Consider the following 26,245-nt stretch of genomic DNA (forward strand, 5'->3'; position numbering starts at 1 on the left):
TTGGTGTACCCTCAGTGCTTGGAGGAGCCTCTTATATAGCCCTGTTCGTGTCCAGTCAGCAGAACTGTCTGACTACTTATGGTCATGTAGTATTTCTTGAGGGAGTGTATTTTTGCTGTAAGCAGCTTTACGACTTCAGGTCATATTGTTTTCATAGATGCTGGAATTCCTCAGCGGGATCACAGCAAATTTACATCTACGTCCAAACATTTCATATTATTTATTTCATTAAAGGAATCACATCATATGGTCAGAATTTTGATCAGATAGAATACTTTCAGTAAATGCTTTAACATGCAAGTAATGTCATTTTCAGTAAGAATATATTTGTGACTGGATAAGGAGCACACTAGTCAGAGCTGTCTGATGGGTTGCTGTTTACAAATAACATTAGCAATGCAAATGGTTATTTTCTCCAACTTCTCAAACAAAAAAACCTTCCTGTTTATTGTGTTTGTTTGATGTGTTTAGGCACCAAGCTCAGATGTGGAGAAGAACTCCACTATGCACTTGGCATTTTCTAAATATTTGAAACGCCATATTCATTCCAAGTGGGCTACACTGATAATGGCTAAAATGTAAGAGAAACTTCACAAACCTCTACCCACATCTCTAGTAAAAAGTAAATGTTGATGACATTAATATGTGGTGTAGTGTAGCGTAGACAGCATTAGGTAGCTAATGTAAGGTTTAAGTTAAGTGATACTTTTTAAATCCCACAAATGGGGAAATTCCACCTCCGCATTTAACCCATCCGTGAAGTGAAACACCACACACACACTAGTGAAGACACACACTAGGGAGCAGTGAGCACACTTGCCCAAAGCGGTGGGCAGCCCTATCCACGGCGCTGGGGGAGCAATTGGGGGTTAGGTGTCTTGCTCAAGGACACCTCAGTCATGGACTGTCAGCAATGTAGCTAATGTAAGGTTTATGTTAGATTTGTATTCAAAAATATGAACGAATATATAAACAGTTTTCTAAGAGCTTTCTAACCTCTAGATACTACAAATGTAAAAATAGGTCTCAGTCTATGAAGATGTAAAAAGTTCAAAGACACATGAGTTTTAAAACCTTGAAAACATGGCATATTTTAGGACCTAAACATTTCTCATAGTGCCTTCCCTTCCAAATTAAACTCCTTTGCCATATGCAAATGCAGATCTAAATGCCATCATGAGTGGATTCAGGCATTAAACTCATCATTACATATTGTGAGATTGACATCCCAGAGGGAAACTATAATGCACATATATTATACAACGTGTATTAATCAAAGAGGACATACAGTGATGTGGTTCAGCACAGTTCAGACAGCAGAAGATCAGTACCGTCTCTGCAGTAAGGAGAATTGTAGTAGAGCCTTATAGCAGTAGTTGGACCTGGATTTTCTGTAAAGCTACTTTGTTGCAGAAAGCACTAATTAAATGAACTTGACTCAGTCCATTTGCACAATTTCAGTTGCTCTATTTGTCATGAAAGTTTTGCTCATTGTAAACAGCAGCTGGGACTTCAAATTATGGAAAAAAAAAAATCGACAAAAGTGTTTTCTTTCAGCAGTAATGATACGTAGGTGTGACACTTAGCCAAAGGGCTTTTTTGCGATGGGGTAACACTTTATTTGGAGGACCACTGTAGACGCTTTGTTGATGCTCAGTATATCTTAAAGTAACAATCAACTAAATATCTATTAAATGCAATTGAACTTGAATTTGAGTGTTGAAGATTCTATTAAATCTGTCCCTTAACCTAAACCTAAACCTAACCCTTAACAATAACCTCAAGATAAACCCTACACCTACTCCTAAACCTGACCCTAACCGTGATGTTGTTTATAATCAACTGAACATCACCAGAAAGTTTGTTAATGATTGAAGTATTTGTAGATCATCTATAGGGGACGTTGTATACATATTTTTAACAGTAACCAATATTTTGAGGGATACTGATTTCCCGTGATATTTACAAGGTAATTTAGCTTTACATTAGCTGATAAAATTAATTGATCCACATCCAAAAATTTCAGTTATACGATTTTTGAATCAGCAGAAAAACTACTAAAAACCCAAGATTGCAAATGCATTTGCATACACTTTATATGCCAATATGCTAATAGTATAAGCCTTATGAGGACAATTCAAATAAACAAAGATCATGTTAGTTTGGGAAGCCTTATTTGTGAAATATAGATGTACATCCTGCCAAAAACAGGTTAAAATTTACGGTTGCATTGCACATGACCATTAGATGGCATGTCTAATATTTTTGAACAGTGTCTCCATGTTGTTTTGCCATTATTTTTCCAACATCTCAGCTCCTGGTTCTCAGCTTGTTGACCTGGGACTCTAGAAGGCAGTGATAAAAGAATAGATACATGTTTGTCATTTGTCATTTTGTCCAGCATTTAGGTCAGTTTGATTCTGTTAGAATAGCAGATTATAAAAAATATTGAAACATTGTTGAATGTCAGCTGAAATGCATTTCTCTATGAATAACTTGAATTTACCTTTCCAGCATCTCGGCTCTTGGCTCTCAGCTTGTTGACCTGGGACTCAGCGATGTCAGCACGCTCCTGAGCTTCCTCCAGCTCATGCTGCACCTTCCTGAACCTGGACAGGTGAGTGTTGCTTTAAACAGAAGTTATAGCTGCAGATACCTTACCTAGTACATTTACTTGTGTGTTCTCGAGAAAATTCCTAAGAAACATGACGACTCATTACATGTTCTTAAAGAGCAGAACTGTTCTCACCTTTGTGCTCGAGTGTGTGTGTGTAGATTCTGTTCTAACCTGAGAAAAAACACCTGATAAAAAAAAACATTGGACAATGAGGCCCAGAGACGCTAGAGGCTCATTGATCTTTATTGTAGTGGATAATTCCATGTTTTTACAGCTGATTTATATCGACTTTCTTTAATATATATAGCTATATTATATAATATGTTTGATTTTATATATATATATATATATATATATATATATATATATATATATATATATATATAGTGTGTGTGTGTGTGTGTATATATATATATGTGTGTGTTTTAAGATTGTTGTTAGCATATTATAAGGTTATTTAGCACCTTAAAGTCCCAGGCTTATGAAATATTAAGGCTTATTATCACCCCTCCTTCTTGCCAGCAATTAGCAGGACCATAAGTCAACTTTTATTATGTTAATTCACAGAGAAGCACTGAGGCAGCAGCTCTGTGGTGCATCCAGTAACTACCAGTAACATCTGTCTTTCTCTCCCTATCTCTGTAAATATATAAATATATAATATACTGATTGTTGTTGTCAGTGTAATTTCTCATGTTTTGCACCGCATGTTTTTATATATATCATTATAAATACTATTTTTGGATACAGTTATACAGAACTACTAAATTTGCCAAAGTCAGGTCGACAATATCAGCATTGTCTGCCATTGTGTGCACCTTGCTAGCTGGGTAGTTCTCTCCGACCTAGTGTGAACGACTGACTGAACGAACTAACGAAACGAAATTAAACTCCAACAAGGAAATGTTGAAATTATGTTAAACTGAAACAGGGAAATACTATGCGTGTGTTTTACTTACACAATGAACCACAGAAATGCGCAAATAAGTTCACCAAGCAAACAACAAGAAATGGGCTGCAGTTTGTCTTTCGATGTAAATGGGTCAAAATAGCTAGGTAGGCTTCTTTAACAGCATGTGTCCCACATTTATCATCCTGTCTGTGTGAGCACTGGTGCTCTGCTCCATCTTTCCTTCTCTGTCATCATGGCAGCCTTGTGTATGAACCATGTGACATTCATGATTGTCTCTCATTTCAATTCCTGATTGGCCTTCTCTTCAGCACTTCTCGTCTCTTGGACTGTATCACCCACCTCACTTTGGATCTTCGCCAGACCAGTCTTAAGCTTCTCCTTCGTGTTCTTCTGGAAGGGAAAACAAGGCTGTTTCCCAAAGCAATGACAAAACACAAAAGCTGTAATTGAAACAATGTTACTACAAGTGCAGCAGCATTTCTGCGCCTCATCAGTCTGACTCCATCTCATTGAGATCTCCCTCCATTTTCTTCTTGACTTCTTTGTTTGTGGCTGCTGCTGACCTCAGAGTCCAGACGTATCGCTCTCTGACTGTTTCTCTTAACCGGCTCCATTTCTTCATCCTTCTCAGCTAGTTTCCTTCAGGGATGTGACTCTTGACTTTAGAGTATATCTGTTGATACAGTTCATAAACAACCTCTCTTTATTCATATACGTACAAAAGTATAGACATGGCTTCAGGATACAGCTACTGTATTAGCTGTCCTAATGTACTTTCCAGTTTTTATACATAACTGTCTATCATACATTATTGGAAACCATATAAGCAATGGATTGCATAATAACTATAATGAAGCATAGTTTATGGCAAGTAGTGCTACAGTGGTGGCCATTGACTTGGAGATAGATAGATAGATTTATTGATCCCGAAGGAAATTTAGCAGTATAAACATAATATAAACATAATAAACTTATGTTTATTGGCTACATATGCTTGTATTGCAAAACATGTCTTGGTTTGGCCAACTGCTTTGTTCACTGAACTGTGAACTATGGCTTTATTGACAGCTTGTCAGGTGTTTTATTGAATCATTCGTTGTGGAATTTTAATATAATTTATTTACAGGCAGCAGCAAGTATCCAAACCCTTTGGCTCAGTATAAATCCAATTAAATTCTCCACCTGTTTACTGGTCAGGCCTGGACTAATCTGACTAGCATGTCTACAATGCCCAGCTTGGCACTGGAGGAGCTGTCAAATGCCGCTGGTATTCAGTTGCAAGGCAGTTGCAAGCCAAAGCATTTTTATTAATAACCTCTATGGCGGTCAGAGTCATTTTCAGTTTTTTATGTGCTGGGAGTGAGAAGAGTTTTAATACATGACATTGTCCTGCAAAAATGTGCCATTTTACCGCAGGACCTTAAAATTCTCAGGTCAGCGGTGCATCTTTTGTCTTTTACACTGTCACGAGTATCACTGTTTGAGTGAAAAGTCCTGAACTTAGATATGCCGAGATTCCTCTTACGTTGAGGTCAAGTGTGTTTGTAAAGTGACCAAATTCTTAGCCTTGAACTTTTCCACTGGTGTGAAAGCTAATTTTAGCCTCACAATACTGAGTTGCTATGTCTCAAGACCTGAAAAGCAGCACATTGTAGTCTTTGTTTAGTCTGTAAGACGCACTCCAACACCTAACAACCCTAAACTGAAAGATTTTTAAAGGAGCACTGAAGGTGAGGCTCATCTCCAGTTCTGGTTTAAAAAAAGAAGCTGAAGTTCAAACAGCTACTAAAGACGGCCTCCGATGACGTCTTGGGGCCTCAGTATGGATTAACCCAGGGGGAGCCTTCAGATGCCTCTGGTGTACTGTTGCACAGCTCTTGCAAGTCAAGCATTTTTATTAATAAACCAAATCAAAGGAGCCATATTTCCTCGGCATCTCCTGCTGACGTGGCAGATGTTCGGTTTACAGCTCAGTGAGTTTGACCACACAGAGATTTTGGAGCCAGTAGGTTGATTTTAAGCCTTTTTCACAGCAGCCATTAAATAAAAAAACAGGCTTAAATTTTAATATTTGTATTTTTTATCAGGAAATTTGAAGTGTAGTTAAGTTTTGAATTTAAATGTTTTGTTTGATTATATTTATAAAAATATAATTCAGGCCAGTGTCTATTTCTACAGCAGAATGGACGGTAGGGGACCTGAGGAAAGAAGTTAAATATTTTCTATTAGATGTCCATATTTTACTGACAGATTATTTTTATACTTACTGTACTCTTTTTCTTCCCCCCCAAACAGGTAATGTTCATTTCAAGTACTTGAAATGTTGTAAGTAGCCATAATAATAATAATACCTTATTAATTCACTTTGTCACTTTAATAAATATTATCATATGTTCTTGTTCTACATTCCTAAGAGTAACTCATTTGAATGTATCTATTTATTGCCATATTACTGTACATTATTTTGTAATGATAAGAAAGAAATGCCTTTAGTTAAGATACTTTTGAAATGAGAAAAGGGTTTTACTTGTCTTGGCCTCTATATGCTCTAATAAAGGTGCCTTTACGTCTCCTCTGTGTTTACGTGTCTATCATTTTCTCTAATAGATCTTCTGCTCATCACTGGAGAAGTAGCAGGGCCTCATTATTAGCTCTAAATATTCAGTAATTCATTGTCATCTTACTAATGTGTACTTTATTAAAGGGCTGATATCTTACATTTTGCTTTTCTTTGAGGTTCACTTGTGTTTGTGTGGATTTATGTGCCAAAACAGTCGAAGTTCATATTCACACAACCTCTCTTCATCCCTTAAACAGGCCCCATGTTTAAGGCTGATATGTGTAAATAAGTTCTGTTCTGATTACATTAAACATTTTTATTTTAATAAAGTGAGGAAATTTTGGGCTCTTTGTATTTAAAATGCTTAGGTAAACCTTGTAGAGGTGCACAGTAAACGCTTGTCAAGATAAAATGTGTATGACGCACAGGACTCTCTCACATCATTGCTACTGTTTCTACCACTGCATCACAGTAAGATGAACAAAGTCTCCCCAATAACTATGACTTCTTTCATCACTCAGTCCCAATCTGGCACTTTTTCTTCTTGGGGTCCAGAAATGAACAGCTGTGGCATTGGTGGGATTCACTCATAGCCTCCTGATGTTGGGTGAATTATTAGACAGTTGCACAACATGAGACTACAACACATGTCAAAGTTAAAATTACAAATATTTTCTACAGTGGATTAAATATTTACGGAAATTTTGCTTCAGACATTTCTGATTGGAAAGCCGTCACCCCAACAGGAGGTTGTGAGTTTGAGCCCCAGCGATGCTCTAGCCATCCATAAGTGAGTACCCAAGAGGAACAATGTCTAGCAGGATTGTGTGATGGCGCGAGTCCTGGCTAGCTTAAAAAATGTAATTTATTTGATTTTACCAAACTGAACAGCAAAACTTAAAAAATTAAGAGAACTTTTGACTCAACTAAGAAGTTTGAGTTGTGTGAACTCTGGTGTCCTCAAACTGAGTCTGAGTGTAAATCAGTTAATATATCATTTTGAGTTGAGCGGACCTCTCAATTTTATATACACTATACAACCTGTTTGCAAATAAATGTTGAAAATGATTCTAATATGTGAATCAAGTACAAGTTCAGGGCACTAATAAGCAGGAAGAGTCCAGAATAATGGACAGCACTGTAGACTGAGCAAGCTGTAGCACATCAATAATGGAGGCACAAGAAGATTATTATCCAGAATTCATCATAATTCAACAGTGGAGATCAGTTCACAAGACAAAAACATAAAGATAAATACAGTATATTAATGATTTAATTCACTTATTATTAACAAAAATGACATTAAATGAAGCATACATTTATTGGTGATTACATAAGCTATTATTTTGAAATTGTTCAAGCGAAAAACATGATTAGGCTTATTTGTAATGAGTCTACATGACCATGTGTGTTAAACAGGTGAACTGAAGGTGGAACAATGAACTGCATGCACTGATAACAGCACAGAATGTCATCACTTCAGTACAACACTGGATTAGTTACAGTGACAGCTGAGTGGGTGAGTTTGCCGTGTTTCCACTTGAAACTGAATCTGATTGAGGTGGGCAGTGAGGGTCTTAACAGAATGCCATAGGAGTTATATGGACACACATCTCAGACAGTCTGGACTGTAAAATTTGTCACTCGCACCATCGCCTCCTACCTCTGCGTGCAAATATAGCCCCGGACCACGGAGCCATTTGCTTGTAGACTTTAACAGCTAGAACAACTGCGGGAAAGAACATGCTTGGTTATAGGAGAACCACTTTGGGTTCCCTAAAGGACCTTTCAAACAGCCACCATAACTGAGATGTGGTCTGTTGTAAGGCACGTGGGTTATGATTTAACTGGCTGCAGAAAGGAGGATGTAATTACCATTAGGCTCATTCTGAGAGCGAGTGCTTACACTGACAGACATGCGCTTCTAATGCCATGAATCTGGATTAGTTCCACAATGTTCAGAGCCTGTATCGTATCGGTTAATTTGTCTCTACGTGACCATTTTTCAACCTCTGTTTATCATCTAGAATTAAACAGGCTGTGTTTTCACTCTTCCCTTCAGTCTGTTCTGATTGGCTGCCATATTTGGAAAGTAAAATGGGTTATTTTTGTAACTTTGTTTTTTTCATATGGACTATAAGGACCAAAATCTGAGCAGAGTTTACATACAGCAAACTTCATACATTTATATTACTTACATACACACAGATATGTAACTGGATTACTGCACACATCCGTACGTCCTACACACACAATATATGCCGCTATATTTTAATATATCGCTGTTGTTGGAACAAAACTTCACATCTCCATTTTTGTCGTTTTTCAGTTTTTGACCTGCATGTTAATTGTGTGTAATTTTCACAATGAATGGACCAAAAGAAACGGCCCAAAATGATGTAAAAATGTCTGGTTCCATTGACTTACATTAAAAGTAAAGTGTGTTTTTTCCTTCCTCTGTAAAGTGACTATTTTGGAGATACGAGATTGTTCGTCATGAAATTTACACACAATGTAAAGAACAACAGGCATTTTCAAGTTTTGTCAAAAACTGAAAAACGACAAAAACAGAGATACAAGGTTTTCTTCCGATATATATCTATATATATATATATATATATATATATATATATATATATATATATATATATATATATATATATATATATATATTCTGTTTTTCATGGCAACAGACAGTCATACAAGCATTCCGCTGCACATTATACTGTGTATGGCTGTTTTTGACCAATAAAGCTTGATTTGGTTCTCACCAAAGTAAGAAAAATTCAGTTTACTATAATACTATGGTCCCTTATCAGACTGACTGAGGGAATAGCCATGAGGCAGAGACTACTGGGCAGCCAGATGACCAACTGAGAAGCTTCCAAGAAGCACCTGCTCCATTGGGCGGGTAGTTTAGCTTAAACTAAGATTCTGATGGACTTTAGTTTTTCTGGGTTTCATTCTGTTGTGTTGGTTCAGCTTAGGAATGTAGCTAGAACGTTTAGAACAAGGTGGCCAGGTAAGATTATTTATTTTTATTATTATTATTTCAGATTATATATAAATAAATATATATATATATGCATGTATATATATATATATATATATTTATATATAATTATTGTATAAAAAGAACATAAAAAGTGATTATTCGCTCTACATACGTTTGTCCATCATTTCCACATAAATAACATATTCCAAAACATAAGCCATTATATCATGATATAATAAAAGCTGCCATCAGTGCAGTGAAAAGCAACGTTGATGTAACATATTTTATTCATTCATGAGGAAGTTATGAGACCCAGTTTACCTTCATGGCAATATACACAAATGATTAAATGATCAGACTCTCATAACTGACTGGTAGCAACCCTGATGGCATATAATTTAATCATTAAAGTGTAAGTGGTGCTTTATTGATGATCGCTCACTCGCTTTCCATAACTGGAGTGGCCATAAGGGTGGCCGTATTTCACGCTAAGTTGACACTGGCCACCCCCTTGGCTCTCGCTCAGCCCCTGTTCTGCTTTACAGTTCACCTCACTTTGGAGCTTCAGCGTCTTTCATTTTTGACCAAAAGGATCCAAAAAGAGAAGAACAGAGTCGTCTGTTCCTTATTCGCCAGCTTCATGTTTGAATTTTCCGCTCCACCTTAAAAATCGCAGCTGTTGCACATTCCTTAAATTATGCGGCAGTGTAACAGCTGGAAGGCGGAACGGAAGATCCAGATGCTGGATGGACGGAGAAAATCCACGGCTGTCCTGTAAGTAGCTGACACTTTTGTACTTCTACTCAAGTTGTTATTTGGACAGTTACCTTTACTGCAGAGTTTAGGCCACAGATCTGCAGACAGGGCACAACAACTCACGTGTTGACCGACTGGACTGCGGCGCTCAGGACCGTCAGGATCAGCCGCCGTCTGCTGAAGTCTTCTTCTGATGCCGGTTGCATGTGTGAGTGTCTTGATTTTCACTTTGTATGCTTCTGCACATCTGTGGGAAACGGGAAAAATGTAAAGAACCCAAACACATCTGTTTAAACTGTGTGAAATCACAGAAGACTCACATTATTAAAGAGAAACAGAACAATTTGTGATATTAATTTTGGGCCTAAAGGTCCAGTAACTACATGAACTAATAGGGTTACAGACTAGAGGAAGAAATGCATGGCGATAGTAATGAAGATCTGGTTGGCACCAAAAGCAGCATCACAACTTAGATGTTCACATTTTGACTGGTTGAATTTATTAATTTATTACAACAGTACAAAGTGAATCGTTGGAAAATAGGAATGTATTATTTACAATTTAAATACACAATAATATTTAGCTGTAAAAAAAAGAACGCTTGTGTGGTCAGCTTTTTTATGACTTCATATAACAGCGTTTAGTGTCATCACACTTGGAACTGACTTTACTGGTTTCTACAGTATATGTTTTTAAATTTGAGTATAATTTACTGCAGCAGTGAAGCAGCTTTATGTCGTGACGTGGCGTGAAAAATGCAGTTTGGATAAAAACAGAAACCTGAACGGGAAGAGAATGATTAAAAACCAGCAAAATACGATGACAATGACACACAAAATGTGCTAAATAATAAATTCACTTGATACATACTGTTAAAAGTATAAAAGTATTTATGATGATGAAAAAGTGAGTATTTTGCACTTTCTGATCAACAGATTGAACAAATAGTGGTGAACATGGAACTGAAGGCTGCTAGAAAGATAAAACTACTACTATGTGTCTCCAAATAATCCTCCAAATTGAGAACCTTCAGGTGGTAAATATTCAGAAGAGAGTTTAGAAATGTGTGGCATGCTTCACCGATCAATAACACTGATCACACAAATAAAAAATAAAAATGGTTGGAAGCTCATTGGTTAACAGCAACACAAGAACAATTTCTGTTGACAATGTCTTTTCTTTCAAGTATAATAATAAAAATGTAAACAGCGACCTCTGGTGGACAGTCATGGAACTGCACGCTCGTCTGTCTGACAGTAAATGTAGTAATTTGTTGGCAAATCTGTCCTTCAAATGAATAAAATACCTCAAAAGACATGAGTTTTTTCTGTAAACACAACACGCATACATACATATGTACATGCATACATACAAACCTGTGTTTTGCAATGACATGATTTTCAGCACTATTTAAAATCACGGTCAGTATAAAGAGCTTATTTACTGGTTGTACAGCAGAATGGTCAGTAATCGGCTGGATTCTGCCACCTGATGGCAACGAAACGTGGTGAACAGGGACTACAGCCACAATTATTATAATATTCCAGCTCTCAGATTCACGCAGTGCTCCGACATCCACGACAGGCCTTGAAACACATGATTTCAACAAAATATGCTGACAAATATGAACAATTAAGCAGGGACATCTTTCCTTCCATGCATGTAAACCAGAATCCTTTGCAAACCTTAAGGGTGTAACATGTAATTCTATTTATTTCAGTAATTATAATTTTACGCCTTCATTAACCGTTTCCTTCACATTTCAGCCTCAGACAGTTTTCCTTCAGCTGATTTCCTAAAAAGCCACAGTTTGATTGATTTAATCCCGACCGACAGCAGGAGCCTGTTCCGCACTCCTCAAAGCGGCCTGTAGATGGCACTATGTATCCGAGTGGACAGTAAAATCAGTCTTGCTGTCTTTGTGAATGAATGCAGGTGTCTCTGTGACCGTAGGCTGACGTCAGGTCTGCTCTCAGTAGGTGACCTGCGTCCGTCCGTCTGTTCTGGAGGGCTGATCTCAGATCAGCTTTCGGTTGCCATGGCAGCGATGAGTTGTTCCAGCTTGTAGGCAAGCCTCTGTTTCTGAGCCAGCTCGTCCTGCTCCAGAGCCTCTATTATCTGTAGGCAGCCAGCAGGGGGCAGCACAGGACAACACACATTCAACAAAATTACTTTCATCAAATTATTATTATTATTATTATTATTATTATTGTCACTGGATTTTATTTTTCATTATTTCAGAATTCTTTAGTATATACTTCTTCCTTTTTTGTACTCATATTCTGTAATATATTGATATATCTATATATTTATGTATGTAGCAATGTTTGTATGTACAAATATATCTTTTGTAAAGACAATGGTTCCTTACAGAACCATGAATTCTAACATGTTCACTAAAATGGAGAATGTGTTGGGCATGGTTCTCTATAACACCACAAAAGGTTCTTCTATTGTTACAAGCTTTTTGGTACTATATAGAACCATATACAACACATTCTGCACTGTCTTTACAAAAGAAGCTCTTTTTAACAGTGTGTGTGTGTGTGTGTGTGTATAAACCCTTGTTTCTACGCTCACTGTCCACTTTATCAGCTCCACTTACTGTATAGCTGCACTCTGTAGTTCTACAGTTACAGACTGTAGTCCATCTGTTTCTCTGATACTCTGTTACCCTGTTCTTCAGTGGTCAGGACCCCCATGGACCCTCACAGAGCAGGTGCTATTTGGGTGGTGGATCATTCTCAGCACTGCAGTAACACTGACGTTGTGCTGGTCTGAGTGGATCAGACAGCAGTGCTGCTGGAGTTTTTAAACACCTCAGTGTCGCTGCTGGACTGAGAATAGTCCACCAACCAAAAATATCCAGCCAACAGCGTCCTGTGGGCAGCGTCCTGTGGGCAGCGTCCTGTGACCACTGATGAAGGACTAGAGGACGACCAGCACAAACTGTGCAGCAGCAGATGAGCTGTCGTCTCTGACTTTACAGCTACAAGGTGGACTGACGAGGTAGGAGTGTCTAATAGAGTGGACAGTGAACTCCAAAGGCACTATATATATATATATATATATATATATATATATATATATATATATATGTATACAATTATTAAACTTCATAAATGTTATAATTGTTATTAGATTCATTATATCACATTCATTTTTTTCTTACACACCTCTTGGCTGTATTTGTTGACGTAGGCGTAGATTTCATGCAGGGCACTCATCATGTTGAATTCATGTGAATGGAGACGCGCCTGCTCTGCCAGGTACGCGTTCATGTCCTGATCACTGATGGCTGGCAGGCGGCTGATATCAGCGTAGTACCTGATACAAGAGAAAAAGACACCTGCACATCACCTGGGCGCTCTCTGCCGCACGCCGCCTGCACACATGGGAAGCATTAAGCCCTTGAATGGACAGGACTAGCCGACGGGGCCCAAGATTTATTACACACTTCTATAACCTTAGAGTAGCTCAATCAGTTTGCACTGAAGCTCCTGTAGTTAGTGAATAATAAGCCTCAGTATACATACATAAGATCATAAGAGGTTAATAAACTCATGTCTAATATTTACAAGAATAGAAGAAAACAAGAATACGAGATAGAGAATACACAGTTCATACAGTCCTTCTAATGAGTGAATTCAACACTGTAAGCTGCTTGTGTAATCTCCATAGAAAAGCACTGACCAATAGAATGGAGCTCTGGAGCAGCTGCACATGAGCCTGAGGACTCCATGTCCAGTGCCAAGCGTGGGCTAGAGGGGTATAAAGCCCCCCAGCATTGAGCTGTGGAGCAGTGGTGCTGCGTTCTCTGTTATACATTTTATGTTAATATATTATATATTGGAGATATGGGCCCTATTAGCACATTGCTAAGACAGAGCAGACACAGACGCACCTCTCCACCCAGCTCTTGTAATGCGGGATGTCTTTAGCGTAGAGCAGCTTGTTGGAGGGCGAGTCTTTGCCCAGGCGATGCTCCGACGTCGAGCAGGAGTCCATGAACGTCTGAGCCACCACTGACAGACACGCGTCCGTTATGCTGCTCTTATGAATGTCGAACACAAACTGCGGGTTTTTGATCACGTTCACCCAGAAGCGCAGAGGGAGACTGCAGGAACACAGCAATAACGCAGCTAATCACACTTAGCAATTAACAACACACAATGACTGATTTAATAATAACGTACACAAAGAACAAATATAAACTAGACAGCAGCAGATTTAAAATGCTTTTAAATGTTTTATTCAATATGTCAGTATTTTAATACAAAAGAAACAAAAAGGCATTTTTGATACTAAATTTACTGAAACAATTTTCAAGAAATTCATTGTAATTAAACTTCTAAATACATAGATTCTAAGTGACCATAACTAGACTGTAATATCAGGACTGATTAACGGCGTGTGTGATATCAGGATTGATTAACGGCGTGTGTGATATCAGGATTGATTAACGGCGTGTGTGATATCAGGATTGATTAACGGCGTGTGTGATATCAGGACCGATTAACGGCGTGTGTGATATCAGGACCGATTAACGGCGTGTGTGATATCAGGATTGATTAACGGAGTGTGTGATATCAGGACCGATTAACGGAGTGTGTGATATCAGGATTGATTAACGGCGTGTGTGATATCAGGATGATTAACGGCGTGTGTGATATCAGGACCGATTAACGGCGTGTGTGATATCAGGATTGATTAACGGCGTGTGTGATATCAGGACCGATTAACGGCGTGTGTGATATCAGGATTGATTAACGGCGTGTGTGATATCAGGACTGATTAACGGCGTGTGTGATATCAGGACTGATTAATGGCGTGTGTGATATCAGGACTGATTAACGGCGTGTGTGATATCAGGACTGATTAACAGCGTGTGTGATATCAGGACCGATTAACGGCGTGTGTGATATCAGGACGATTAACGGCGTGTGTGATATCAGGACTGATTAACGGCGTGTGTGATATCAGGACTGATTAACGGCGTGTGTGATATCAGGATTGATTAACGGCGTGTGTGATATCAGGACTGATTAACGGCGTGTGTGATATCAGGACTGATTAACGGCGTGTGTGATATCAGGACTGATTAACGGCGTGTGTGATATCAGGACTGATTAACGGCGTGTGTGATATCAGGACCGATTAACGGCGTGTGTGATATCAGGACCGATTAACGGCGTGTGTGATATCAGGACCGATTAACGGCGTGTGTGATATCAGGACCGATTAACGCCGTGTGTGATATCAGGACCGATTAACGGTGTGTGTGATATCAGGATGATTAACGGTGTGTGTGATATCAGGATTGATTAACGGCGTGTGATATCAGGACCGATTAACGGCGTGTGTGATATCAGGATTGATTAACGGCGTGTGTGATATCAGGATTGATTAACGGCGTGTGTGATATCAGGACTGATTAACGGCGTGTGTGATAGGACCGATTAACGGCGTGTGTGATATCAGGACGATTAACGGCGTGTGTGATATCAGGATTGATTAACGGCGTGTGTGATATCAGGACTGATTAACGGCGTGTGTGATAGGACCGATTAACGGCGTGTGTGATATCAGGACGATTAACGGCGTGTGTGATATCAGGACGATTAACGGCGTGTGTGATATCAGGATTGATTAACGGCGTGTGTGATATCAGGACGATTAACGGCATGTGTGATATCAGGACTGATTAACGGCGTGTGTGATATCAGGACTGATTAACGGCGTGTGTGATATCAGGACTGATTAACGGCGTGTGTGATATCAGGACTGATTAACGGCGTGTGTGATATCAGGATTGATTAACGGCGTGTGTGATATCAGGATTGATTAACGGCGTGTGTGATATCAGGATTGATTAACGGCGTGTGTGATATCAGGACCGATTAACGGCGTGTGTGATATCAGGATTGATTAACGGCGTGTGTGATATCAGGACCGATTAACGGCGTGTGTGATATCAGGATTGATTAACGGCGTGTGTGATATCAGGACTGATTAACGGCGTGTGTGATATCAGGACTGATTAACGGCGTGTGTGATATCAGGACTGATTAACGGCATGTGTGATATCAGGACTGATTAACGGCGTGTGTGATATCAGGACTGATTAACGGCGTGTGTGATATCAGGACCGATTAACGGCGTGTGTGATATCAGGACGATTAACGGCGTGTGTGATATCAGGACTGATTAACGGCGTGTGTGATATCAGGACTGATTAACGGCGTGTGTGATATCAGGACTGATTAACGGCGTGTGTGATATCAGGATTGATTAACGGCGTGTGTGATATCAGGACTGATTAACGGCGTGTGTGATATCAGGACTGATTAACGGCGTGTGTGATATCAGGATTGATTAACGGCGTGTGTGATATCAGGACCGATTAACGGCGTGTGTGATATCAGGACCGATTAACGGCGTGTGTGATATCAGGACCGATTAACGGCGTGTGTGATATCAGGACCGATTAACGGCGTGTGTGATATCAGGACCGATTAACGCCGTGTGTGATATCAGGACCGATTAACGGTGTGTGTGATATCAGGATGATTAACGGTGTGTGTGATATCAGGATTGATTAACGGCGTGTGATATCAGGACCGATTAACGGCGTGTGTGATATCAGGATTGATTAACGGCGTGTGTGATATCAGGATTGATTAACGGCGTGTGTGATATCAGGACTGATTAACGGCGTGTGTGATAGGACCGATTAACGGCGTGTGTGATATCAGGACGATTAACGGCGTGTGTGATATCAGGACCGATTAACGGCGTGTGTGATATCAGGACGATTAACGGCGTGTGTGATATCAGGATTGATTAACGGCGTGTGTGATATCAGGACTGATTAACGGCGTGTGTGATAGGACCGATTAACGGCGTGTGTGATATCAGGACGATTAACGGCGTGTGTGATATCAGGACGATTAACGGCGTGTGTGATATCAGGATTGATTAACGGCGTGTGTGATATCAGGACGATTAACGGCGTGTGTGATATCAGGACTGATTAACGGCGTGTGTGATATCAGGACTGATTAACGGCGTGTGTGATATCAGGACTGATTAACGGCGTGTGTGATATCAGGATTGATTAACGGCGTGTGTGATATCAGGATTGATTAACGGCGTGTGTGATATCAGGATTGATTAACGGCGTGTGTGATATCAGGACCGATTAACGGCGTGTGTGATATCAGGACCGATTAACGGCGTGTGTGATATCAGGACCGATTAACGGCGTGTGTGATATCAGGACCGATTAACGGCGTGTGTGATATCAGGACCGATTAACGGCGTGTGTGATATCAGGACCGATTAACGGCGTGTGTGATATCAGGACCGATTAACGGCGTGTGATATCAGGACCGATTAACGGCGTGTGTGATATCAGGATTGATTAACGGCGTGTGTGATATCAGGATTGATTAACGGCGTGTGTGATATCAGGACCGATTAACGGCGTGTGTGATATCAGGATTGATTAACGGCGTGTGTGATATCAGGACTGATTAACGGCGTGTGTGATATCAGGGTTGATTAACGGCGTGTGTGATATCAGGATTAACGGCGTGTGTGATATCAGGATTGATTAACGGCGTGTGTGATATCAGGATTGATTAACGGCGTGTGTGATATCAGGACCGATTAACGGCGTGTGTGATATCAGGACCGATTAACGGCGTGTGTGATATCAGGGTTGATTAACGGCGTGTGTGATATCAGGATTGATTAACGGCGTGTGTGATATCAGGACTGATTAACGGCGTGTGTGATATCAGGACTGATTAACGGCGTGTGTGATATCAGGATTGATTAACGGCGTGTGTGATATCAGGACTGATTAACGGCGTGTGTGATATCAGGACTGATTAACGGCGTGTGTAATATGAGCATTACGGGAAAATCTCACCAGTTGCTCTTCCAAGTGTGCCGCACGTCGGGGTCATGAATGCCGTGTTTATCTGCCTGTTCGTCCAGAAAATCAAACATGTATTTAATGGCAAGTGGCAGGGCGCTTCCACGGTGAACGGTGCTGAACAACGTCTCGAACAGATCATCCACAAACTTCTGTAACGTGCCCTGAAAGAAAAGACTCATCATCAGCGCTGTTCACTGGACATTTACTCGTTCTGTAAGCTTTAGCTGTAAAAACACACCCAGGATTACTGTAAATATACAGGAGAATATAATTTACTGCAGTCACTGTGATTTTAATGCCATAAAAATATCGATAAATGTCTAACAAAGTTAAGCCATATTTATATTCAACAAAATAATTAGTAATTTGTCTAGTTTTAATATTCTAATTACTAAAGTCACCAAAGTTAAAATACATTTTCTGAAAGTTTAAGCCCTTTCACTATATTTATACTGCATCCAGTGCCACAAACCATTCTTCTTCTTTTCTACTCCACTATCAGAGAATGAATCTGACTGAATGAGGGAGTCATAATTAATGAGGCAAATGACTCAATTTGGTGGTTCATTAGGTACGAAGATTAAATTAACGAGTCTTAAATATGTGTCAGGCTCACCTTGGTGGCCAGCAGTCGGGTCAGGTAGATTTCAGACACCATCTTGCTGCCCCGTTCTGCCTCCTTCTGGTCTCCGTGCTCGTGGTTTTTGACCAGGTGCCAAACCTTCACTCCGCTCTCCAGGTCGGGCGTAATCATCGGGGCCCGCGAGCGCATGCTCTCCGGACTGCCAGCCGACGCCGAGCGGAGAACCGTGTCTGCGAAAGAGAGGGACCGTGAGAATGTTTTAAGAAAAATGGCGAGAAATCTAAGTAACATATTTACACAATCGAAAACTGTCTAGCTTTAACAAGTATTAGATCGCCAGTTAGCAGAGTGCTAGCTGCCTGGCTAAATCACACTGGGCTCAAGTCATGTGGATTGGTTCAGTAATCTCTAATAGGCTAGATTATGAGACAAGAGCATTAGAGAGGTCAGGTACTGATGGTGGATGGTCAGTTCTGGATCAGTTCAACTCATCCCAAAGGTACTGGATGGAGCTCCATCACTCCAGAGAACGCAGTTCCACTGCTCCACAGCCCAATGCTGGGGGGCTTTATACTCCTCTAGCCCACGCTTGGCACTGGACATGGTGACCTTGGGCTCATGTGTGGCTGCTCCAGAGCTCCTGTCTATTGGTCAGTGCTTTTCTACAGAGTTTAAAGTACTGACTTCAGTCAAGGACCAAAGGCCTTCTTCTCAGTAGCTGCTACTGTTTTTAGCAAAGTTTTAGCTTTAATCTATTAAAGATTCCTGAACAGCTCCACATGCTTTGATAGAGTATGTGATGATTTAGGCCTGCAGCCATAGATAATATAACTTGTTAGCTACATTAGCCTCATAGCTCCACTGCTAAAACCTAAAAACCGTGAGGGAAGTAAGGAGAGATGTCAGTAATGTAGATAATGAGCATGTGAGGGTTTTAAAGAGAATACAGATCGACTGTCGTGCCAGAAAATAGCGGAGAATGGTGGCACTTCATTAACAGAGGCTGATTTGATAAGGAGAGGGAAGCTCCATGTGCCTCGTCCTCCGTGGAGAGGGGGATAACCCTGCTCGGGATGCGTGCCAGGACAGCAGAGAGGCTAATGATACACGCAGCAGGACATCCACTACACACACACACACACACATAGCAGTTCCCTCCATAATTAGCCTGCGCTTTCATCTACAGATTAGACAGGTTGACCTCTCACCCTCTTCACACTGACTGCAGAGGGAAGACTAAACTCCACAAGCGTCCAGCAAGGTCACTCCGCGCACGCTTTAATACCGGCTAAAGGAAGTTCAGTCAGAATGGCTAATGTTGCATTTCATACGAGGGCGGCACGGTGGCATGGTGGGTAGCCGGGTGACCAGGGTCCTCTCTGTGTGTTGTTTGCATGTTCTCCCCGTTTTCTTCAGTTTCCCCCCACAGTCCAAAGACATGCTGTCAGGCCAATTGGACATGCTAAATTGCCCCTAGGTGTGTGTGTGAATGTGTATGTCTGTATGTCTGTCTGTCTGCCCTACGTTGGACTGGCGACCTGTCCAGGGTGTATCCTGCCTTCTGCCCGATGACAGCTGGGATTGCCTCCAGCACCCCCCCGCGACCCAGAAGGAGAAGCGGCTTAGAAGATGTGTGTGTGTGCGCATTTCATACTGCACACTCCCACTCACATCCAGCGAGGCCATTCTGTAATTGGCTAACTCGTTCTTCAGCCGTTAATTAGAGTAATGCCAGTGACATCATGGCTGTTAGCTTCAATTCATCATTAGCTACATTAGAATATTTGATTAAGCTATTCTTTTAACATACAACCAGCCAACAAGGTCATTTGGCACACATATTTCACATGTACGTGTAGGTTCTCTGGAGGTTCTGGATGGTAAATAAAGTGTCTATATCTGTGTTGTAGACATGGCGACGTTTGGTTCCCATCACCACCACTTTAAAGACGTCTGAACCAGTTCACACCAAACCAACTCTGAATGAATCTGTTTACATCTCATACTCCAGCTCAATCCTGGTCCTGGAGATCCACCCCCTGCAGAGTTTAGCTCCAACCCAAATCTAAGGCTACGCTCACCTTACAAGCCTCACTGCTCAAATCCGATTGAGTGGAAAAAAGGCACATGTGAAAGTGGCTCAGGTCGGATTTGAAAAGATCAGATTTGTGCCACTTCAACCTGGTAATGTGAATGTGGAACACATCTGATCCTGTTAATGAAGGCCTTCAGGAGCATCTGAATGTTAGAGCCAGGTGTGCTGGATCTGAACTCTCCAGGATGGTAGATCTCCAGGACCAGGATTGGGCACCTCTGCGCTAGATCTTCAAGATTCTCATTATAAATCTCATCAGCGGTGGGATTTTTCATTTTTTTTTAATCTTGTGAAATGTTTATCTCTCTGCATTTTATCATCTATCTATCTCAAACTCTGCCAACTTGAACTCCACTGCCCCTCTGATTACCTTCCTGTGTTAATGTTGATGATGAAATATTACAGTGATGGTGGTGAATAATGAGGAGACGGAGCTGAACGTATGTCTGTTTATTAGGGGGAGTAATGTTAGCGCGCTCGGCTAAAGCGTTTGGGAAATGGAGACTGAAACTGGGGAGCGGCGACACTGATAAACAGCAGGGGGTGCTCTCACAGCATTCACTACTTACAGTTTATCACTTTAGTTTTGTTTAGACCTTTTTTACATCAGTATCATAATGTTAGCTGTCGTCACAGACATAACCTGCTCAATCGAAGTCAATTGACTGTCAAGATTTCCTAACTTTGGATAATATAAAAAGCTGTAAGACAAAATTCCTAAATGAAGGGTCAGTTTTGCATCTGCAATACGAATGTATGATAAATCTTATCTTGACCTGTTAGATCTTAAGATAAAAAGAGAGGAACTTTGTGTGTAATCACATCTAATCATCATCATTTTCACTCCTCCAGTGTTCTCTAAAGGGAACGCAGTAAAGTAACGCAGGCCAGTGAGACTGACCGTATCTGCTGAAGCTGCGAGGGAAACTGGCCGATGTCGGGATGTTGTAGGACGACGTCTGCTTCGGCACCAGAGCGACCACACAGCGGTCAGAAACCTGCAGAGGAAAACAGACACAGGACTTAGTGATAGTTTGACCAAATATGAAATGTACACAGTCCTCTCTCCTCACCAGAAACATAAAAATACTATTTATTATTATTATTATCATTATTATTAACAATGACCACAACAATATTAATTACAATAACACTGATTTAGAAATACAGTTTGCTTAATGCTAATTGGTGTAAATAAGCTTCTATTACTTTTTACAACACTTAGCTACAAACCTAATTATTATGAGATTATTTGTTGTTAAATTCTTATTTTTTCTTTTTAAATATGTATTTCTGAAGTATTTGAGTAACAAAATGTTCCGTAATGTTATAGAACTTGTTTTAAGCGTTTCAAGCGAAAGCATCCCTTCACAGAGCCGACCTGATAGTGCATGAGTGTGTTGAGTCGTTTCCAGTCGTTTTCAATCTTGGTGGTGATGTCCTCGTCCTGGAGAACCACGCGCGCCGTGCGACCCTGACGCCACTCTGCAACACAAACACACAGACAAAAACACAAATATACACAATCAGGAACTCAATAAAAGCTCCTGATGAGGGATGTAAACTAACACATGCTATTGGCTGGAAAATGGTCATTTCATTTTCCTTCATTTCCAATAAACTAAAACTGCTGTTTATTTTTGAGGCACATTTTTTTAAATTGTTGCAGTTGGTTCCTCAGACTGATGGAGAAAGTGTTGTAGTAGAAGTAGAAGAATCCTTTTTGGTGCTATATAGAATTGCTTAAAAAAGTTCCATATAGAACCACATAAGACACATTCTCCATCAATCTGAAGAAGCATTTGTCCATGTAAAGAACAATTTAAGCATGCAAATGGATCTTTGGGTGTTTATGGGTCTATATAGAATGATTTTCTTTACTAAAGAACCCTTGAAGAGCCATCCTTTCTGAAGCATGTAACAAATATGTTCCAACATTTGAGAAATTTGAACCGGTTTCCTTTGCACAGTTATCTGACATTGTTTCTCACATGAAATGCTCTACATCTGCCATGGATATTCTTCCGCCTTGGTTTTTTAAGGACGTTTTTGACACAATTGGACCTGATGTTTTATCCATTATAAATGCAAGTTTAGCATCTGGTGCAGTTCCTGCAAGTTTTAAGCACAATCTGGATGTAGAGATTAAGAGTCAAATCAAAACTATAATTTTTGGCTAAAGTTCTTGAAAAAGTTGTGTTTACTCAACTTGAATCTTTTTTAAACAACTACAAAATGTATGAACCTTTTCAATCGGGTTTTGTGGCATTTCACAGTTCTGAGTCTTTTAAAAGTGAATAATGATCCTTTAATTAATGCTGATTCTGGTGGTTGTTCTGTCCTGGTCTTGCTGGACTTGAGTGCTGCATTTGATACTGTTGATCAGGATATACTCATTAAGTGTTTGGAACATTGTGATGGGGTCAAGTGTTCGGCTGTAAATTGGTTTATCTCCTATATTAAACATAGAAGCTTTTCTGTTAACATTGGGAAATACTTCTCTTCATCTGTGGCCATGGCATCTGGGGTTCCACAAGGGTCCATTTTAGGCCCTGTGCTTTTTTCGTTATACATGCTCTCCCTAGGCCAAATTATTCATAAACATAACATCTCATTTCACTGTTATGCAGATGATCTACAACTATATTTACCTTTAAACCTTGGAAATCAATACTCCTTAGGAAGACTCAATGAATGTATCATGGATATTTAGAATTGGAAGACCCAGAGCTTTCTTCAGCTGAATGATAGTAAAACAGAGGTTATTTTATTTGGTCCCCCCACAGTGACCAAGAGCTTGAAAGTAAATCTGGGTTCTTAAACCCCTTTTATAAAAACACAAGTTAAAAACCTTGGTTTCATTTTTGATGCTGAATTAAAATTTGATAAACAAATAAATGCAGTGGTCAAGGCCAGCTTCTTCCAGCTCAGGACAATCTCCAGGTTAAAATTATTTCTTAATGCTTCAGATTTGGAAAAAGTCATTCATGCTTTTGTGACCTCTAGACTGGATCACTGTAATGCGCTGTATTTTGGAATTAATGAAGCATCTCTGGCTCGTTTACAACTAGTTCAAAATGCTGCGGCCAGAATATTAACTGGTACAAAGAAAAGAGCACATTACTCCAGTTTTAGAATCCTTACACCGGCTCCCAGTGCCTTACAGAATCCAATCTAAAATGGCATTGATGGTTTTAAAGCTTTGAATGGTCAGGCACCTGCATACGTTGAGGACATGCATTGTATATATGCGCCCTCATGATCTTTAAGGTCTGCCTCTCAATCACTTTGCTGTTGCTGCGACATGCGTCATCTGTGACTGTTTTTAAAACAAAGCTTAAAACACATTTTCATCGCTTATCATTCAGCAGGCGATCTGTGGACTGAGGTCTGTACACTGTTGTGTGAATGTGTGGTAGTGGTGTTCGCGAAGGTGGGAATCCTTTTTGTTTTATTGTGAAGCACTTTAGTTTTAAATGTGCTATATAAATAAAATTGACTTACTTTACTTACACACACACACACACACACACACACACACTCACTGGCTCAAACACTAAAGCGCTGAAGTCCCCGGAGGTAAAAACATCTACCCAGATTAGCAGCTTTAGGGCACAGACAGCAGAGAACCCAGCAGAACAGAGCATTGTAACACTGCGTGAGCCAGTCGGATACAGCGCACTCACACAGAGAGCCACACATGCATGAAACATTCATCTCCAACCTGTAACAATCACTTCCACTTTCAATAATTAAATGAGGTTCAGCCATCACAGCCATCAATAATCTATCAGCTTCCAGACTCTGAGGATAAAAGAGCAGAGGAACCGGCCTCTCGTGCCCACAAAGTCACGTTCTAGAGGAAAAGTTACTTTTCCTGCCTTTAATAATCTCCACTTCTCTGCAGAGAAGCACCCACTGGTTTTAGGACTGCCCATAAGCTCCACTCATTGTCCATCAGCTCCACTCACTGCCCATCAGCTGCACTCACTGCCCATCAGCTGCACTCACTGCCTATCAGATCCACTCACTGCCCATCAGCTGCACTCACTGCCCATCAGCTGCACTCACTGCCTATCAGATCCACTCACTGCCCATCAGCTGCACTCACTGCCCATCAGCTGCACTCACTGCCCATCAGCTGCACTCACTGCCTATCAGATCCACTCACTGCCCATCAGCTGCACTCACTGCCCATCAGCTGCACTCACTGCCTATCAGATCCACTCACTGCCCATCAGCTGCACTCACTGCCCATCAGCTGCACTCACTGCCCATCAGATCCACTCACTGCCCATCAGCTGCACTCACTGCCCATCAGCTGCACTCACTGCCCATCAGATCCACTCACTGCCCATCAGCTGCACTCACTGCCCATCAGATCCACTCACTGCCCATCAGATCCACTCACTGCCCATCAGCTGCACTCACTGCCCATCAGCTGCACTCACTGCCCATCAGATCCAATCACTGCCGATCGGCTCCACTCATTGCCCATCAGATCCACTCACTGCCCATCAGCTCCACTCACTGCCCATCGGCTCTACTCACTGTCCATCGGCTCCGCTCACTGCCCATTAGCTCAGCTCACTGCCCATCAGCTCTGCTCACTGCCCATCAGATCCACTCACTGCCCATCAGATCCACTCACTGCCCATCAGCTGCACTCACTGCCCATCAGCTTCACTCACTGCCCATCAGATCCAATCACTGCCGATCGGCTCCACTCACTGCCCATCAGATCCACTCACTGCCCATCGGCTCCACTCACTGCCCATCGGCTCTACTCACTGTCCATCGGCTCCGCTCACTGCCCATTAGCTCTGCTCACTGCCCATCAGCTCTGCTCACTGCCCATCAGATCCGCTCACTGCCCATCAGCTCCACTCACTGCCCATCAGCTCCACTCAGTGCCTATTGGCTCCACTCACTGCCCATCAGATCCACTCACTGCCCATCAGCTCCACTCACTGCCCATCAGCTCCACTCAGTGCCCATCGGCTCCACTCACTGTCCATCAGATCCACTCACTGCCCATCAGCTCCACTCACTGCCCATCAGCTCCACTCAGTGCCCATTGGCTCCACTCACTGTCCATCGGCTCCACTCACTGCCCATTAGCTCTGCTCACTGCCCATCAGATCCACTCACTGCCCATCAGATCCACTCACTGCCCATCAGCTCCACTTACAGTTACAGACTGTAGTCCATCTGTTTCTCTATGTCTGTCTATCTGTCTGTCTGTCTGTCTATAGTACTTAGAAAAAATCTTAACTAATAAATTGTTTAAAGGAATTTAAATATAATGTTTACTAATTTATCTTTAATATTTCTAATGTTTTCTGTCATTTACTCATTTTTCAAAACTATGTATGTAAAGTGTGTTCCTAGAGTAAAACACTGTGTGAGGTTTGAAGAAACGGGTTCGGCTCCTTCTCTCTGCTCTCCAGCCGTCGTATGGATTTGTTCAGTTCCATCAGCTGATTTATTTTAATGAAGTGCTGAGTAGATGAAGCAGGTACTGCAGACGTTCACACACCGGATCACAGCGGACAGTTTATTTGTATACCTGGTATATTTGTATTATATATTTATTTGTATCTACTTGGGGAAATTTAAAGGATGATACAGTGCAGTCCTTCCAGAAACACCTTCCAGAAAGGCAGCTTAACTCTCTCAGGGCTCCTGAGTGAAAGCATGATATTCACTGGATAATGAGGGTCTTGTTTGCTAATCTAAATGGCCTTTACTCTGACTTTGTTCGAATTAATGCACACGCAG

At 40.9% G+C, this 26,245-nt stretch overlaps 1 protein-coding gene and 1 long non-coding RNA gene across 3 annotated transcripts in view; one reads left to right on the forward strand and one right to left on the reverse strand.

Moving 5' to 3' along the window:
• The window catches only part of LOC119261933, a 54,317-nt gene extending 48,215 nt beyond the window's left edge, over positions 1-6,102 (forward strand). For both annotated transcript variants that reach the window (XR_005129293.1, XR_005129292.1), the window contains exons 4-5: positions 2,515-2,617; positions 3,839-6,102. This is a non-coding gene — a long non-coding RNA (uncharacterized LOC119261933). The remainder of the gene's footprint in view (positions 1-2,514; positions 2,618-3,838) is intronic.
• A 5,067-nt stretch (positions 6,103-11,169) lies between these two features.
• LOC108444095 (plexin-A2-like) overlaps positions 11,170-26,245 on the reverse strand; it is a 165,509-nt gene continuing 150,433 nt past the window's right edge. Inside the window, exons 26-32 of the mRNA XM_037532242.1 lie at positions 21,846-21,949; positions 21,366-21,462; positions 18,403-18,599; positions 17,778-17,947; positions 13,746-13,958; positions 13,018-13,168; positions 11,170-11,959 (exon numbers count right to left, since the gene is read on the reverse strand). Coding sequence (XP_037388139.1) covers positions 11,864-11,959; positions 13,018-13,168; positions 13,746-13,958; positions 17,778-17,947; positions 18,403-18,599; positions 21,366-21,462; positions 21,846-21,949 — 1,028 coding nt within the window. The 3' untranslated portion in view covers positions 11,170-11,863. The remainder of the gene's footprint in view (positions 11,960-13,017; positions 13,169-13,745; positions 13,959-17,777; positions 17,948-18,402; positions 18,600-21,365; positions 21,463-21,845; positions 21,950-26,245) is intronic.

The sequence above is a fragment of the Pygocentrus nattereri genome, chromosome 21 (genome assembly GCF_015220715.1).
Source record: "Pygocentrus nattereri isolate fPygNat1 chromosome 21, fPygNat1.pri, whole genome shotgun sequence".
NCBI classification, from domain to species: Eukaryota; Metazoa; Chordata; class Actinopteri; order Characiformes; family Serrasalmidae; genus Pygocentrus; species Pygocentrus nattereri.